Source organism: Hyaena hyaena, unplaced genomic scaffold (genome assembly GCF_003009895.1).
Source record: "Hyaena hyaena isolate Hyena2069 unplaced genomic scaffold, ASM300989v1 scaffold_29, whole genome shotgun sequence".
In the NCBI taxonomy this organism is placed as follows: domain Eukaryota; kingdom Metazoa; phylum Chordata; class Mammalia; order Carnivora; family Hyaenidae; genus Hyaena; species Hyaena hyaena.
In genome coordinates, this window is record NW_024080661.1 from 3,368,563 (window position 1) to 3,385,605 (window position 17,043).

At 58.2% G+C, this 17,043-nt stretch overlaps 1 protein-coding gene and 1 long non-coding RNA gene across 5 annotated transcripts; one reads left to right on the forward strand and one right to left on the reverse strand.

Annotated features, from left to right (window-relative positions):
* Positions 1 to 63: 63 nt before the first annotated feature.
* Positions 64 to 6,933, reverse strand: PHOSPHO1 (phosphoethanolamine/phosphocholine phosphatase 1). 3 transcript variants are annotated; one of them, XM_039227898.1, is made up of 4 exons: positions 6,686 to 6,932; positions 5,407 to 5,505; positions 3,549 to 3,652; positions 64 to 1,750 (listed from the first exon to the last, which is right to left on the reverse strand). In XM_039227898.1, the coding sequence occupies exons 3-4, from the start codon at positions 3,591 to 3,593 to the stop codon at positions 989 to 991; spliced, it is 807 nt and encodes a 268-aa protein (XP_039083829.1). In that variant the 5' UTR covers positions 3,594 to 3,652; positions 5,407 to 5,505; positions 6,686 to 6,932; the 3' UTR covers positions 64 to 988. The 3 variants fall into 3 exon arrangements, with proteins under 3 accessions (XP_039083829.1, XP_039083828.1, XP_039083830.1); XM_039227897.1 differs by having other exon boundaries at positions 6,665 to 6,932; XM_039227899.1 differs by lacking the exon at positions 3,549 to 3,652 and having other exon boundaries at positions 6,665 to 6,933.
* Positions 6,934 to 14,014: 7,081 nt separating this feature from the next.
* Positions 14,015 to 16,780, forward strand: LOC120229113. Of its 2 annotated transcripts, XR_005527664.1 has the most exons (4): positions 14,015 to 14,673; positions 15,027 to 15,112; positions 15,450 to 15,627; positions 16,217 to 16,780. It is a non-coding gene; the product is annotated as an uncharacterized LOC120229113 (long non-coding RNA). The 2 variants fall into 2 exon arrangements; XR_005527663.1 differs by lacking the exon at positions 16,217 to 16,780 and having other exon boundaries at positions 15,450 to 15,783.
* The last annotated feature ends 263 nt before the right edge of the window (positions 16,781 to 17,043 follow it).

Here is a 17,043-nt window from a genome sequence, read left to right on the forward strand (position 1 = left end):
GGAGAGCAGGGGTCGCCTCCCCCTCCCCCTCCAGACATCGGCGCGAGAAATCTCAGTCAGCTCTTCCCCCTTCACCTCTTTATAGCTGCAGAACACCAAAGAGGGAGGAAGGGCTTGGCTTTCGCTGGCTCTGCTTTAAAACATCATGGCTTTCTGTTCCATACGGGAGGGGGGGGACGCAGAGGGCTCAGCCCGCGGGGCGACTTTGGTCAAGTCCCTGGTCTTTTGCTGCATAGACGAGGCTGGGATGAGAGGAGGCACCGCCGCGCGCGGCGAGGTCCCTGGCTGGAAGGACCCGAGCCGGACGGTGTGCTACCTCGTTCCACCACCAGGAGGCGCCGTGTTCCCTCTGGCTTTTTTTTTTTCTTTTTTCTTTTTTTTCTTTTTCTCCTTTGGGGATGCTGGCAGGGTGGGCGCGGGAAGGGAGGCAACAAGGAAAAAGGGCGCAGGGTGGGGACGCAGTAGGTGAAGCAAGATGTAGGCCTGAGACCGCCGGCAGAGAGCTTCCTCTCCCTCCGCTGGGACTCCGGCGCGGCCGGGAGGATTTCGGGACTGGAGTCCCCTTGACGGAAGAGACTGAGGGGAGGGAAGTTTCGCGGCCCAAGGCAGCAGGTAAAGCAGCGGGAGATGTTCCTCTCTCCCCTGCCAGGGACCCCCGTGCTCCCAGTTCGGAGGACAAGGGATTTTTGGAAACCCTGCCGCCTGCCAGGTGTGCGCACCACCCCGGTGGGCGCCCAACTCCAGAATTTAACGTTGCGGTGGAACCAGGGGCCGGCAGCCGAGCTGGGTTAACTGCATAGATAGGGACGGCTCCGATGTCTCCCCCCCAAGCCCCTAGATGGACGAGGCCGGAATTCCCGGAATTCCCGGAGGGACACACCAAAGCGAAAGGGGAAAGGGCGTAATAAAACTAGGTTTGTCTTTCCCGATCTCCCCGCCCCCACCCCGCCCCCTTCTCCGCCCGGGCGCCCCCTGCGGGCCGCGGTCCTCAGCACGCCTTCAGCACCTGCTGCAGATGGAGGCGCACGTCGGTGGCGGTCTCCCAGGGCACCACGCTGGCGCGGAAGGAGCTGGGCTCGGCCTTCTGCGCCTCTTGGATAAGGCGGTGCATGGGATAGCCGCGGCGCGGGAAGGCCACGTCGCCGCCCGCCAGCAGCCCCATGGGGCAGAAGTCGTTGGCGCCGTCGCCCACGTAGAACAGGCGCTCGAAGTGCACGCCGTCGTGGGCCCGCTCGCGCAGGTAGTCGCTGAGCACCTTGTGCTTGCACATGTTGGCGGGGCAGCGCGCGCAGCTGTGCGTGTGGAAGGGTCTCAGCGCCAGCAGCCCCCGCGCGTCGGGCCCCGACGGGTTGCTGAGGATGCGGCGGAACAGGCCGTGGTGGCCGGCGGCGCGCAGCGCGCTCTCCACGCCGAAGGTGTTGGCATCGGAGATGAGAATAACCTCGAAGCAGGAGCCCTGCTTGGCCACAAACTGCAGCAGGTCGCCCATGCCCGGCGACAGGGGGATGGCCTCGTAGACGGCGCGCAGGTCCCGCGGCCGCACGCCCTGCTCGCCCAGGTACTGGAAGACGCGCTGCATGTACTCGTTGTAGAAGCCCTCGCGGTAGGTGGCCCGCAGGCTCTCGGGCAGCCGCTGGCCCGGCGCGGCGCGCACGATCGAGTCGTCGCTGTTTTCGTCCACGATCGTCTCGTCAAAGTCGAAGGTCAGGAGGAAGCGCGGCGCGCCCTGCGTCGCCATCCCGCCGCGATCCTGGGAGCAGGGGGGAGAGGAGCAGGAGGAGGGGGCAAGCGAGAGGGGGCGCGGCGCGAGCCGGCCGGGGAGAGGCTGGTTAGCGGGCCACGGCCAGAGGCGCTGGCATATCCAAGACCTGAGGAGGACCCAAGGCTGGTTAAGCTGGGCAGAGTCCCCGCCGCCGCCCCCTCCCCAGCCTTCCCCTCTACCCCGTCTCCCCGCAGCGCTCAGGGGACTCTGCTGGGGTTTAGCCTCGGAAGACCCTCCTCCTCCGGAACCCAGAAAGGCTTTCTTGGCACCTGTTTCTGCTACTCTCCTCTGGGACTATCGGGACCTAACGGGGTCAGCTTAAAAGAGGGGAGCAGCAGCTTCCGAAGGGTCACCCCTTTGGGGAGGTTTTGGAGGAGGCTGTTCTGGAGGCTTCCAGGGGCCCCTTCGTTGGTGTGGAGTCCTCTCCACACCCTTCTTCCCCAACAGACAGAGGCGAAGGAAACCGGGCACTCATCCAACTGAAGCAGCCTCCTCGGTCCCTTTTGGGGCCATGCCCCCCTTAATGGGACTGTGGACAGTAAGGAGCCAGGCTCCAGAGAACTCTCGTTGGTGTCATCCAAGGGATGTGGGCTGTGAATGCCAAGTCCTCGGCCTGGAGAGGCGCTAAGGGCTAGGCCTGGAGCATTAAGCGCCCGGGCCTCGGCAGCACTGGCCAGAGAACAGGATTTTATCTCTTGGAATAAGCAGCCCAGTGAGTTGACCCAGGATGGCTCTCTGGGCGCACTGCAGCCTCCAGCGGGGCTCCGAGGATGGGGCACTGCTTCTCCAGGGAGTTGTGGGGCCCTGTGCTGACAGCTCATCGTCACTAATCACTTGCCAATTCCCTGGGAGGAACGCGTCAGCGGGTGGGGTTTCAGCTAGAGTCCGAAGGAAGCGGGCAGCAGAAGCAGTGGGGCCGGGGGAGGTAGAAGCTTCCCGAACCAGGCTGCGACATACCTGGGAGACAGGTAAGGGAGAGGAGAGAGAGCAGCGGAGGTGGCTGGAAAGGCAGAGGGGGAGGGAGCAGGGGCAGGCGCATGGCGGGGAGGGAGAACTAGGAGGAAGCCATGCCAGGGGAACCTAGAGGCAGGAGGGACAGGGAGGGAGGGACAGAGTGGGGATGGCGGGAGTGGGGGGAGGGCCCCAGGAAGTGGAGACTCAGGCCAGAGTCCCCCACCTCCAGAGGACATGTAAGAGGTTAGGGGACAACAGGGCCCGTGTGAGGCACAAAGAAAGGCAAGCAGACGGAGAGTGCGGAAGCGCTCAGCGCCCTGGCCCTGTCCCCTTGCCTGGCTGCTGCTGTACATGATCGAGTTGCAGAGAGCAAATCGTGGACAGCTTCAGAATATCCACTGCCTTCCTCCCGCCTGGCCTCCCACACCAGCAAGTCCAGACGGAGCCACACTCCTCCTTCTGGTTCCTTTCCTGTGACGTTCACGGCCCCCCCGCACACCTTGTGAAACGGAAGTCCACGCTCTTCATTCCAGAGCTGGGGTGTGAACCTAGCTCTCTGCCTCCCTAATAGAACTGTCCCTTTGAGCTCATCCCTAGAGTCACCCCTTGGTCTCACGGACGTCCATCTGGGAGTCTCAGGGGCCCACGAGGCCTGGAGTTGAGGATGTAAAGCATCAGGACACCACGCGTGGGGTGGAAGCTTCCAGGGATTAGTGGAGGCCCACTAGAGATGAGGGTGGGCCTAAAAGGGGCTGGATAGGGCTCCTTCCACCTCACGGTGGGAAGGGGGCTGAGGCCTCACCCTAAGAAACCCCCAGAAGGGCCCACTTACCCTAGACAGGCATCGGAGGCCAGCAACTGGAAAACACCCACTCATCGTCTGCACATCACCTTGGGCACCACCTTAGGGACTGTGTTGGGCCTCGTCCAGAGCTCCTGACAACCATACGAGGCCTGTTGGAGAGTGCCCGCCGCCAGCTTTGTTTCCACCACGATTGCCCGCCTGGCTCTGACTCCTCTGCGGAGGAGGCACCTCTCCCAGGGGCTCAGTAAAAACCCCTCAAGTAGGCACAGTTCTCAGATGGCAAGGCCCTTGTAACAATCCCGGTGACAGTGGAGAGGTTAAAGGTGATATTGCTGGAGACCCAGAGGGGTTAAGGGACTTACTCAAAAATCACTCACTGTAAGTGGCAAAGACAGATGTCGAAATGGGAACTTGGGAGTCAGAGGCTAACTTGCCCCGGGCTGTCCTCTTTCCTTAGGGAGCCTGGTCCGTGAACACCTGACCACAGCCTTGCATGCTCTCTGCCCTTCAAGGGGAGGGAGTAGATGACTAGGCTCATTGTACCACAGCTGGGGGGGGGGCGCGGGGACCCCCCCCCCCGCCGGGCATCACAGGTGATCTGAGACTGGCCTTCCCGGCGCTTTCAGAGCCTGGCAAGTGGCCAGGAGTCAGTTTGGAAATTTCTGCGGGGCTTTGCTGTGTGGCTTTGCTGTGTGGCTTTGGGGACAGGGTTTAGCTTCGTGGGGGCCTCACCAACTCAGCCACGGAGGATGCCACCTACAACTCCCACTGCCTCCCCACGCCCCATCCCTCCCCTCTGCCCCTGGGGTTGAATGAGAGCCTAGAAGAAGTTGGGACAGATCTGGACGAATATTGAGAACCCGCCAATCGCCCGGGAAAAGGAGCAAGTGTCTGGCTGCTTGCTGCCCTCTGGTGGTGACAGTGGATGACACTGGAAACCCCTGACTTTGTCAAGGTGACACTCTCCTCAGACCATCCCAGAACATCAGGGAGAAGCTGTTGCCCCCAAGACAGGGACTGGAATGTCCCAGGAACAGGACACAGGTCAGAGGGACAGGCTGGAGCCACCCCAGCCCTCCCCACCCCCTAACCACACGGGCACTGAGGCCTTTAGCCGGGGATCCGTGTGGGTCTCAGGCTTTGCCTTAAGAACTTTTAATCTAGGACTTGGGAAAGGCAGCTGAAGCTGAGTGGGGCGGGGGAGGGGGGAAGCAAAAAGGGAGGCGGTTAGAGGGAGGGATGAAGGAGAAGATGGGCGAGAGGGGAGAGAGGCATGGGGACGCTGGAATGGCGTGTTTTGGAGGATGAGAAGGCTGTCCCCAGGCCCTAACAGGAGGGAGTTCCGACTTTCCAGAATCCTGCCTGATAATCACGTGTCTGTCCCGGGGCCCAGGGCGTTTGAGGGGAAAGGTCAAGGGATGCCACTCCTGTGGTTAAAAGCAAGCAAAGCGGGGGCAGACAGACGCGCACAGGGCATGGGGAGAAGGCAGCGGGAAATACACAGGTACAGAGCAGCCACCCGCAGACCAACTTTCATCCCATGGAACGGGGTCTCTTTGTGTCACCCTTGTTTCTTTTCCTTTTCTTAAAAAAAAAAATTGGCAGAATATTCTACCAATTTTTAATCGGGTACAAAACGTAGTCATCAGAGCCAAACGATACAGTTCCGTTTTGTTCATCTATTTAGAGAAATCGGTTAAATATTTATTGTTTGCTGAATGGCCTTTGTTTTGCTTAGTCCCCAGAGCAGAAGAAGGCCAGGCATCCCGGGTGGGTTTCTTCCCCCAGAAACCGAGCAGGCCAGGGGGCCGCCCTACCCTTCCCCCACAGGAATCAGAGGCACCCAGGCCCTACTGGGATCTCATTCTCATGAAAGGTCACTCACCTCTGGCAGCTTTGTCCTAAGGGATCAAATCCTTTAGCAGGTCACCAAAAAGAGTCCCTCTGAGAAAAAGGGGCAGGGTCTTGGAGCTTCTCCAGATGGCTAGAGTAGAGAGGAGAGAGGGGGTCTCTTTAGGGTTGGGGGAGTCCATATTCTAGTCCCATCTCAAAGCGGTGCCCACCTACCTGATTCCATATCAGATCACCAGATTCCTTCTTGCTCCCTCCTGCCTCTTACAAAAGTGCTTTAAGATGACATTTGGGGGACCGGGGTGGGAGGGGCTCCTGGGGATGGGGCGGGGAGACAGGCCCCCCCTTTGGCATTGACCCCAAGTTTGAAATTCCCCTCTTAATGAGTGGGTGGAGCTCACAGGACAGGCTTTGGGGACAGTTTCCCCCAGGAAATGTGCAGGATTGGGATGGGGGTGGGGAGTGAGGACCCTGCAGATACCATAGTCACAAGCCCCTCCCGTCCCCTCCAAGACAAGTATCAATCTTGTATCAATCTTGCATCAATCACTAGGAATTGGATCTCACACCTACGCCGAAGTTTTCTCCCTTTCCCAGACAGCATTCCCCACTTCACCATGCTCTCTTCCTTCTCAGACCACCAGCAGCAAATAGGAAAAACCGAGGCCCAGAGAGGTCAAGCTAACATCCTGGAGGTCGCACAGCGTCAGAGTCGGGATTAGAACTTGGGAGTCGCCGGTGCCTCTCCGGACAGTTGAGACCAGAGGTCCCCTACCGCCCTGGAGACCCCCTTGAGCTGGGAGCTTACTGTTCTGACTAGCGGGGCATGATGACCTAGAGCCCCGGTGTCGGTGCGGAACCTGGGACCAGGAACCTCCTCTGGGCTCGCCCTGCCTGGATGGACAAGCTGGAAGGGGATCCTTAGTGGACAGGGAGGTGGCAGCTGCCGGCGGAGTGGGGGGAGAGATATTTTTAGAGGTGGCTGGAAAGCAGGCACTCTGGCACACCCCCAGCTGGCGGGTGCTTCGCTCCAATGCGGGGCGGGGGGTGCGCAGCTCGGGGAGCCCAGGGGGCTCGTGGGTGGCGGGCATCAAAGGAGGGGGCACAGATTCCTTCGCTTTGCCCAAGTCGGGGACAGAGGGATACCCGGGCACGACGTTCCTGGGATCGCAGAAAGAAGGAGGGAGGACTCATGTCTCCGCTCCGGGGACTCCCCCACTGACACGCGTGAAGGAGCGCCCTCAAACTCCACACAGCCCCCACCCCACTCTGGGACCCCAGCCGTTCCCTACCTCCGGGAGCGCAGGACTCACGTGGGGAGCGGCGGCGGCAGAGGTCTGTCCCGGCTTAGTTTGGAGTGTAGAGTTGGGGAGAGGGGCTAGCTGAGGTATTTGGGCGCAGGATGGGGTGCTTACGGGAATTGGAGGGGACGCGGTGTCTTATCCACCCCCGGATTTCTGGGCTCCGGCTCACGAGTCCCTCCGGTCCCGAGGGGCCGTGGATGATGTGCGTCTGGGCCGTCCCCTCCACCTGCCCCCCATCCCCCCGTCCCCCGGCGGCCGCCGCGTCCCCTTTAAATGCCCGGGAGCCGGAGCCGGAGCCGCGGCTGGCGCTGCGGCTGCCGCAGCACCCGGGCCCACCGCAGTCCCCGCACGTCACAAGCGACTGTCCAATCACGGCGGCGCCGGCGCACATCAAAGGGGCGGGCCGCCCGCGGGCCACGCCTCCCGGCTGCCCCGGAGGCTCCGCGAGCTGGAGCTAAGGTGGGATTGCGCGCCCCGGGAGAGAGCAGGGGCGGCGAGAGCGATCGCGTCGCTCCCGAGGAGCGCGGCTGGGGGACACCCTCGCTGGGGCGGCTGTGGGGCTCCCCGTGGATTCCCCGTCCCTTCACCCGGCAGCGTCAGGGCTGTGCCTCCAGGGCGCTGAGCCCTGAGTTTGCAGAAACGCACCCCTGCCCCCCAGCCTCCTTTCCCTTCTCTCCTGAGCCCGGCCCGAGGTCGCGGCTGACCCAGCCCCGTGCGCCTGGTTCTGTTCCCCGCGCGGAGCCTCAGCACCTCGCCTCCCGGGACCCTTCCCCCGTTACAGGTTGCAGGGATTGCCAGGAAACTCGCCCACTCCTCTAACCCCTAAACCCTGATTTAGGGACCCGACTGTTTGCTCTTTGCAAGTGGTGTTGTAAATTCAAAGAACCCACTTGCTCTTGTGCTTCCTAGGAGTCCGTGTCTAGCCACACCCCCCTGCTCCCCTCCCCGCGTCTGCCCTGCAGCCGTCTGGTGGAGGAGAAGATTCTGTTTTGAGAGCAGAGAGCCCAAACTTCTATATCCTGAGAACGTACTATGAACCAGACGCTGTACTAGGTCGCTGCCCTTACGGTTGAATATTCACAACAGGAGAAATTATTTGCCCGAGTTCAAACCTAGGCACACCTGGCTCATGGGGTCACAAAGGAGCTGTCTGGCCTGGGTCTAAATCTCCCCCTGCTTCACTCCTCCAAGGAAGCCAGCAGATGCAAAGGCCCTGTGCGATCTGGCATCTGGTGGCGCCGGAAACCAGAGAGGGGATGAGGGTCAGCAAGGAATTACCCTGTGTCAGGGGCTGGGGGGACATGAAAGAACAGGACATGTGTGTGCCATGTTTCCGCATATACAAAGGAGAAGCAATGCTTTACAGAGGCTCAAAACCCTTGACAGTACCTTCTAGTCCCAACTCCATCCCTGGCTTGCTGCTCACGCCCCTGTCCTCGCTGTCCGCCCTCTCTTCCTGCTCTCCTGCACCCCTGATCTTTCCTGGGGACCTCTCTCCTCAAGAACGCACCCACCCCATTTGCTGGAAAAGCCCAGCCTCTGTTACATACCCTGAAGCTCCTTTTTTTTTTTTTTTAAATGTTGTTTACTTTTGAGAGAGAGAGACAGAGAGAGAGAGAGTGCATGGGGGGAGGGGCAGAGAGAGAGGGAGACAGGATGGGAAGCAGGCTCTGTGCTGATAGCAGCCAGCCTGATGCAGGGCTCGAACTCAGGAACATTACCCCCCACCATCCCTCTCATTCAGTGTCTGTCTGCCACACCTTATGGGTTGGAAGCAACGCAAGGACAGAGACCACATTTGTCTCTCTGTCTCTTTTTAAAATGTTTACTTATTTTTGAGAGACAGAGTGCAAGCAGAGGAGGGACAGAGAGAGGGGGAGACACAGAATCTGAAGCAGGTTCCATCCAGGCTCTGAGCTGTCAGCACAGAGCCCGATGTGGGGCTCGAACGAGATCGTGACCTGAGTCACAGACCTGAGTCGAAGTCAGACTCTCAACCAACTGAGCCACCCAGGCGCCCCCCACATTTGTCTTATTATTGTCCCTTAGCCTCCAGCATAGAGACTGGGACACACAGGAGGCCTCGGATGTTTGCTGTTGAATGAAACAAGCCCCCACTATGTTCGGCTCTACCTAGAGCTTCCTTTGTGTCTCCTCATTTAATCTTATCGCTAACAAGTCACTCTAGTATTACCCCCATTTTACCACAGGGAAATTGAGACTCAGAAAGGTCACATGAACTGCCCCAGGGTCACATGCCCCAAGGAGGTCCTAGATTCAAATACCAATCCTGAAGTAATTAACAGCCCTTTCACTGGGGCGGGTGGGTAACTTCTCTGCTGCAACCAAAGAAGCAAGTTCTTATACTGCCCGCCTCTGCCTTCTAGCCACAGGAACACCAAAGCTCACAGGAGCTATGTGCAAGGCGTCTTTGTGGAATAATCTAGAAACTCCCAGTTTCCCCCTACACTAAACTTTTCAGGACACGATCCCGCCTCTCTTCGACTTTCCCCTCTCCTTGTGCCAATGAATAGGGCTGGGCCGTTGGACAAGTCTCCTTCCGTGGGATTCACCTTAGACCTCGCTGGTGGGTCAAATCTGGCAGAGAGCTTGTGGGGACAGGGGTCTGGTGAACCGTGATTCAGGTGCCCAGGCCTGGGGCTCTCCACGTGGCCTTCACAAAGAGGGTGTGGCTCTTCTTCTTTTTCTTATTCAAACTCTTGTGTCTGACTTTCAGTAGATCTCTTCCAAGGAGCTTGAAGAGGGTGTGACTCCAGCCTCAGGTTTTGGTGTCAGAGAAGCCAGGAATCCAGGGCCAAGGAGGGACTCCAGCCTGGTGGGGGGAGGGGCGAGGGTTAGAGGGAGGGGCAGATCCCATGGTTCGTTCCTACACCCCACCTGGGGGAAGGAAGATTTTGCGCCAGGGCTCATAATTCCCATGACAGCCCTGGCAGATGGGTTTAAATAGTCTGTTTTATAAGCGAGAAAGCAGAAGCTTGGGGACATTAGGAAAGAGTCTTGCCCAAAGGACGCTGGATGTTCGGGTCTCCACAGCTCCGTAGAAGGCAGAGGGCCCTGGGTGACCTGGCAGCCGACACGGGTGGGGACACGGGTGGGCCACGAGGAGTGCCCCGTTCGGACAGTTCCGCAAGTTCTGTGGAGGGTGTTGTGGGTCTAAGGCGTTGCTGGGGCTTCGGGACCAGCACTGAATAAATAAATCCCCTTCCGGGTCTCTGGTCTCCTTCCTGGCCAACAATCACTACCGTTCTCCGGTGCCGAGCAGCGTTCTGAAAGGCTTCAGCTCTCTTCGTGATCACAGTAGACCTCTGAGTTCCTCCATTTTACAGATGAGAAAAATGGGGCCCCAAGTGGTATGTAACTTGCCTCAAGCCGCAGAGCTAGGTAGTGGCAGAAGCAGGATTTGAACTCAGGCAGTCAGCTGCGGGTTCCATTCTTCTTTTTTGTAAGTTTGTTTGTTTGTTTGTTTGTTTATTCGGAGAGCGGAGGGCAAGGGCAGAAAGAGAGAGAGAGCGCGCAGACCCTGACGCGGGGCTCCATCTCACCTGAGCCGCAACCAAGAGCAGTGAGATCGTGCCCTGAGCCGCAACCAAGAGGCCAACTCAACCCTCAGAGCTACCCAGGCACCCCACAGGGTTCCGCTGCCCACCCGAAACCTCGCATGGCCTGCCTCAACAGTTTCTGAATTTTGCGTTGCCCTTTTATGAATGGGAAGCCTCTGCCTCACCCCTGCCCCCCGGTGCTTGGAAGGATCTGGCAATAACACAGATCAAGGTTCAGATCTTCAGAGGTTGAGGTCTGTCGTCAGTAGCTGTGGATGCTGTCCTGATTTCCAGGTCATCACTACAATACAGTATTGGTGCTTTTTTTTGAGAGAGAGAGAGAGAGAGCGAGAGAGAGAGAGAGAGCATGTGTGCACATGCTCGAGTGTCGGGGAGAGGCAGAGAGAATCCTGAGCAGGCTCCACATCCAGCTCGGAGCCGACCGTGGGGCTCAATCTCACGACTGGCCATGAGATACGACCTGAACCGAAATTGAGTCCAAGGCTCAACCGATAGAGCCACCCAGGCGCTCCCCATTTGTGCTTTCACTCATTCCACGACTCTTCACTGTATCAGGCCCTGGGAGATAAGACACTGAAGAACGTAGACCCTGCCCTCAAGGAGCTTACAGTCTAGACTGGAGATGAGACCAGCAAACAGGCCTTCGCAAAAGAGTGAGAATTGCTCTACCTGTGGCCGCCAGGGCAATGCTGTCGTGGACTTCCGCGGGGAAAGCAGCTGCGACCCGAGGTGCTTCCGGGAGGAGGAGGAGACTCGTGATCAGGGCTCAGTTTCCCCCAGGGGCGCCCCATTCTGCCCACTCACCTTGCCTGTCCCTCCCCAACTCCTGCCTTTGCTGCTGCTGGCTTCCCCTTCCCCCCAAGCAGGCTAGAGACGCTCCAGAGAAACCTCCCCACTCCAGAACAGGCTCACCCCGACAGGACTGTCCGCTGTCCCCCCTCAGTGAGCAGCAAGAATGGGGCATCATGAGACAGAGGGAACGGGACAGAGCCGGGAACATGCAAACACTGATTCTGCTCCCTGGTGGGCACCCACAGCAGGTACAGTGAGAGAGTAACCCCCAGGGTCCCCTCTAGGCCAGGAAGTCCTTGCAGTCTGACTCAAATCCCACTTGCTAGGGCATTTCCTCTCATTTGGCTTCCAAGACGCCCTCCCTCAGGGTAACAGCCGTCAGAGACTTGAAATAAAATATGCCTCCATTTTTGCAAATGTCACATTATAGAGAACTAAGGCGATTTCGTCTCTGCCTGCCTCATGTCCCTGGTCACTCGCAGCCCTCTCCCCCTCACTGTGTGTGATAACCTTCTTTTGGACTTTCAAACGTGCTGCCACAGGCCCTTTGCACTTAACTGTAGCCCCTTTCCAGAGTACTTCCTACCCACTCCATGACCTCCCCCTGAGATCAGGGCTCAGTTCATCCGTCCCTTCTAAAAGGAAACGGTCCTGCCCAGACACCCTCCCTCTCCCCCGGAGATAAGGACCTCTTGTTACACACCTCCGCAGCACCCTGGGCTTCTCCTGGCTGGTTCATTCATATGTGCTTCTGTCAGACTGTCAGCTCCGCGAGGACAGGGACCATAACGGGTTTGCTCCCATGGTGTTCAGGTGCTGGGGAGCACCTAGCGCTGGCCTTGATCTGAAGTAGCTGCTCAAGAAATATTTGTTGCCTGATCGATTGCAGGATTCCCGATGGAGGCTACTTGTGCGGGGTGTGGCCTTAGGCCCGGAATGACCTAGAAGCTAGCTTCCAGGCTTAACCTGGGATGTCTGGCTGGGAGGGGTGGTGGGGACGGGGCAGGGGACATGCTAACAAAAGGAAGGACCCGCGCCAAGGGCTCCGGGGAGGAAGCCTCCCATCCTCGAGGCAGGTGTAGGTCTGTGCTGATTGGAGCTGGAGAAGAAGAATCCTCTAGAATAAGGTCCAACCCTAACCAAACGACAGCCCCTGGTTTTACCAGTAACCTTTGTAATTGACAAACCCCTCCCTGTAATTCACATTATTTTCCCGATGAAGAAAATGGGTCTGGGAGAGGTTGGGGGAAGCCAAGGTCTTTGGAGGCCAGTTTCTCTGAGGCATTTGTACAAGGCGAGAGGGTGCATTGCCAACGAGCAAAGATTCCAAGATTCTGGCCTTTGGGCCATTATTTGACTCTCTCTGTTTTTTGGATTTTGGGTTTTTTTTTTCATTCATTCATGCACGCGTGCATCCATCCGTCTGTTCAGGAGACGCACGCTTTAGTCGACCGTGGCCTTCAAGAAGGCCGGTGCTGGCTTTGCGAATCTGGGAATGGCCTGAGCTTATTCGAGGTAAGTTTTCGTATCTACGTGCACATGTCCATTTTCCACGTAAACTTTCAAAAGGTTTCCGCGACGCCAGCTCTCCTTCCCTCCCCTGTCCGCAAAACATCTCAGAGCCACTGGTATAACACACGCTAACTCACAGCCACCCATGCGTGCTCATCAGTCTGTCCTGACTGTTTGGGTGACTAAGGCCTCGACACATGACCGCGTCTGGCCCGAGTGATAAACCTGCTTTCTGGACCACATGACTCATTGTGCAAGGCGCTGCCGACCTGGGACAGCTGCTCTCAGCCAGAGCTCTGGGAAGAGAACCGGATAGAAACACACACACACACACACACACACATACGCACACACACACACACACATACACACGCACCACCCCCAGCTCTAAAGCTGCTCCTACTCCAGGCAGATACTTTGGTTTCTGCTCCAGTTAGTGACACACAGCACTGCCCACCATGGTGACATTTGCGGAGGGCTCGAATGTGTCAGACGCAGGGATGCCTACCGCCTCATCTTCTTAAATCCCCACAGCGGGGCCTCTGTGTTTAGGAACCTGCCCAAGGTCACGCGTCTGGGAAGGGGTGGAGGTGGAGGGGGGCGCTGAGCAAGGCCGAATGTGTTTGTGATCCTTCAGAGACGGGGCAGCGGTCGAGGCTGGTATGAAGCCCTAGATGTATTCCGCTGGAATCATCCCCCACCCTCCTTCCTTCCTTCTACGATTTCTTGAGCATCTTCTATGTACTGGGGATGCGTTGGGGGTTGGGGACCAGCCTCCGAGATGGCTCCGGCGATGCCCACGTCCCCGCACCCTGCCGTGGGGCGCCTCCCGCCCCCTACCAGAGCCGGTCTGAGTGACCAGCGGCGCCGGGCAGAAGCGAAGGCACGGCTACCAGCATGGGTATGACAGTCTGCCCCTCATCTGTGGCGCTCTCTCACTCTCTTGTTCTCCCCTCTTTCTGGATCACTCACTCAGTTGCCAGGCTTCTCCGCACGGGAGGCTCCCAAGGCAAGGAACGGAAGCCTCGGGTCAACAGCTGGGGCAGACCCATCGACAACCGCAGGAGTGAGTTTGGACGCAGCCCCTGCGGCCCCAGTCAGGCTGTGAGCTGATCGCCATCTTGTTAGGGCCCTGGGCTCACAGACACTGCGGAGGAGTAGATGCGAGTTTTAAGCTGCTGAATTTTTAGGGTGATCTGTTAGTCAGCAAGAGAGGACCAGAGATACATCTGTAAACACAATTGCTATGGTTTTCACATTCTATTAAAGGAGGCAGACAGTGGAAGGAAGGAAGGAAGGGAGTGGGGGGAGAGAGGGAGAACCCAGTATGTCAGATAGCAGGAAGTGCAATGGAGTAACATAAAGCAGGGAAATGGGGGTGGGGGTGGGGAGCTTGGATTTAAATAGGGTGGCTAGAAAAGTCTGACTGAGAAGGGGGCAGTTCAGCAAAGACCCGAGGGAGTGAGCCCTATAGAAATTGGAGGGGAAAGAGCATCCGGCAGCAAGAAGAGCATGTGCAAAGGGCCTGAGGCGGGAGCACGTCCGGATCATGTGACCCACCCAGAGCACACACTTTGTATCACTTGCCACTGGACTGATTGTCCTCACCAGGCCTGTCTTGGTCCATCTCATCCTGTGCCCTCCGGGAGGCGGGAGGGAGTGTGCTGAGCCCCCACTGCTCTCATCTTCTCTCCCTTGAACTTGGCTCCGTGGCTGTGTTCCTGGGAGCAGGCCTCGTGTTCTCAGGGCGTGGAAGTAGCTGCACCGCACTGACAGATCTTCCCAGCCTTCAATCAAGGGCAGATTGACCTGGGGCAAACCCAAGGGAGACCACAGGACGAGAGAAATGACGGAGGAAATGCAAGCTGGACACATAGATACTCCCACGTCGGAGGCCCTCTGATAATTTATGGGGACAACTGGCAGGATAATCCAACGCCAACCCTGTTGTCGTAGGTTATTCTCTGCCATTTTCCTTTTTTGAAGCAAACAAAATACAAAGCGGGTCCCCGTGTCATAGCAGAAAGTGCCCCAAACGGCCCATCTGATATGCATACTCGGCCCATCTGATATGCATGCTCGCTTTCCTTCTCAGTAACAGATTTGTTGATGGTAAGTAGCCCATGGCCTGAGGCACTTTCTGTGCCCTCCTCCCTCTCAACCCGGGGATGCCAGCCGAGTCCTATACAGCGTCCTCAGGGCCCCTCAGGGCTTCCCACAAGCGGGCCCGTGGCCATTGCAACCATATTTTCCAAATCAGGATGGACAGATCAGTGCAGCGAGCCTGAAGTTGTACACAGAGGGTAAAGGGACAGAACCGGAAGATGGGGTTTTCTGGGAGAATCGAGAGCAATCTGTCTCCGAGAGACCCACTCATCCCCACGGGGAGGTTGGGAAGGGAGGGGGCCGAGTTGTTGTTCTTTTACTCACGCATGCATTCTTTCACCACATTTTTCATGAACCAGGACCGGGCTTGGCGCTTGAGAAACAACATAAGCAACACAGAGTTCCTGCCCTGGGAGTGTTTCCAGTCTGCTGGGGAGACAGACAGGTGCATCCGCAGGGGCCTAGCGATTCTGGTGAACATGGGAGGGACACCCAGCCCAGTTCAAGGGGGGGGACCAGAGAGGAGTGTCTGTGTGTGGCGATGTCGGGGGAAGATCCCATGAGAAGTGACTCTACGTCAAGGCCCGCAGGATGAAGAGGCATTAGATAAAGAGGAAAACGGTGGCCAGGCAGGGGGGAGAGCCTGTGCAAAGGTCCTGAGGTCAGAGAAGTGGTAGAAAGGGCAGAAGGTGGAGGGCCTTGGGAGCTTCTTCCCTAAGGGCCACAGGGGAACCACTGACGGTTTGGAGCTAGGGGCTGACACAGTCACCTCTGTGTTTTAGAAAAATCGCTTCTGTTGCTGTCACTGACGGCCCCTCCTTTTCGTGGCCCTGTGGCTGAGCAGGGGCCTCTGGGGAGACCACAGCCCAGGCCAGCCCAGTTCTCAGAGCGTCGGGAGGATGATGGCCGGCTCTCCTCTCTGCTGCACCCCTACCGCACCACGGGAGACTTCAGGGTCAGGTTCTGGGATCTGCTATATCGGGCTCTCGTGGGTGAGGGCTCCATCCCGCCCGCGTCTGTCCACATCGGGCCGGCTTCCCCCCGGGATTGAGGGGTTATTTGTATCTTCAGGGTGGCAGCACCTCCTCCCCAGAGCCAAGGAACCCAAGATAACAGGGCAGCCTGGGAGCTGTTTATGAAAAGGCAGTGCCGTGGGGGGTGGGCATGGCCCGCGGGACGGTGGCTGCGGCCACAGATAGCAATTGGGGCGGGGAAGGCCTTCTAAATTACAGCTCCCAGAATAGAGGGGCCGGGAGGGAGGGGCGGGGCTCCCACCAAGGGAGCTGGCGGCCTGCCACGCGAGTCTAGGCTCCAGGCCCTGCCACAGGCAGAGGTGGGGTGGCCACAGGCAGAGGTGGGGTGGCCACAGGCCGTGAGGTGAGGTGGAGCCGGGCGGCGGTGGCAGGGAGGTTGGGAGAGAACCAGCCTGGGGTGACCTTCTGGAACGGGTGAGGGTGGTGAGGGGAGGGCAAGGCCGGGCTGGGGGGGGGGGGGGGGAGGTGGCTTCTTGCCTGCCCCTGGAAGAGACTCCCGGTCACATCCCTCCTAGGTGTCACCTGAGTGTGAGCTACGACGAAAGTAACAAGAATGGCAGGCAGCTACGGGGCAGGCACGGCTCTAAGCAGTAACGTCCATCAGTTCACCCTCCCGGCTCCCCGTGACGTAGGTATTCGTGGCCCCATTTTATAGATGAGGACACTGAGGCCCATTGAGGTCAAGTACGCGCCAGGTGGAGCGAGGGGGGAGTGGAAAACGAAGGTGCAAGCCCAGGGGTGTCTGACTTCAGAGCCCCGGCTTCAGAGTCAGGGACCCTGTTCGCGAAACCTTCGCCTCTCGGGGTCGGTTTTTCTCATCCAGCACGTGGCTCACAGCCTGGAGCCCAGCCTCCCAGAGCTGTAGGGTCACATGGGGAAGGCGTGGTGTGCTGGGAAGACCCTCAAGGCGGAAGGCTTGGCTGAACTCTGTGCCAGACCCACTGTAGGCCTCTGTTTTCTCATCTGTCAAATGGGGAGGTAACTCAGAGGGTCTTCTGAGATTCTAATGAGAATATATATGTGTGAAAGTGTTCGTATCTTTTTTTCTTTTTTCTTTTTTTGCTTATTTATTTTTGAGAGAGAGAGACGCCCAGAGTGTGAGCGAGGGAGGGGCAGAGAGAGAGGGAGACACAGAATCCAAAACAGGCTCCAGGCTCTGAGCTGGCTGTCAGCACAGAGCCCGACGCGGGGCTGGAACCCACGAACTGTGAGATCACAACCTGAGCCGAAGTCGGCCGCTCAACTGACTGAGCCACCCAGGCGCCCCTGAAAGTGTTCATATCTCTGAAGGCAGATTGTAAATTAGAAAGTGCCACATTTCGAGTGATTATTATGTGAAAGC

Excerpts from the sequence above, each read along its gene's own strand:
- PHOSPHO1 (XM_039227898.1), bottom strand. The coding sequence starts at position 3,593 with ATGAGTGGGTGTTTTCCAGTTGCTGGCCTCCGATGCCTGTCTAGG. Across the intron at positions 1,751-3,548 it reads GCCTCCGATGCCTGTCTAGG|GATCGCGGCGGGATGGCGAC; the intron begins GTAAGTGGGCCC and ends CCCTGCTCCCAG.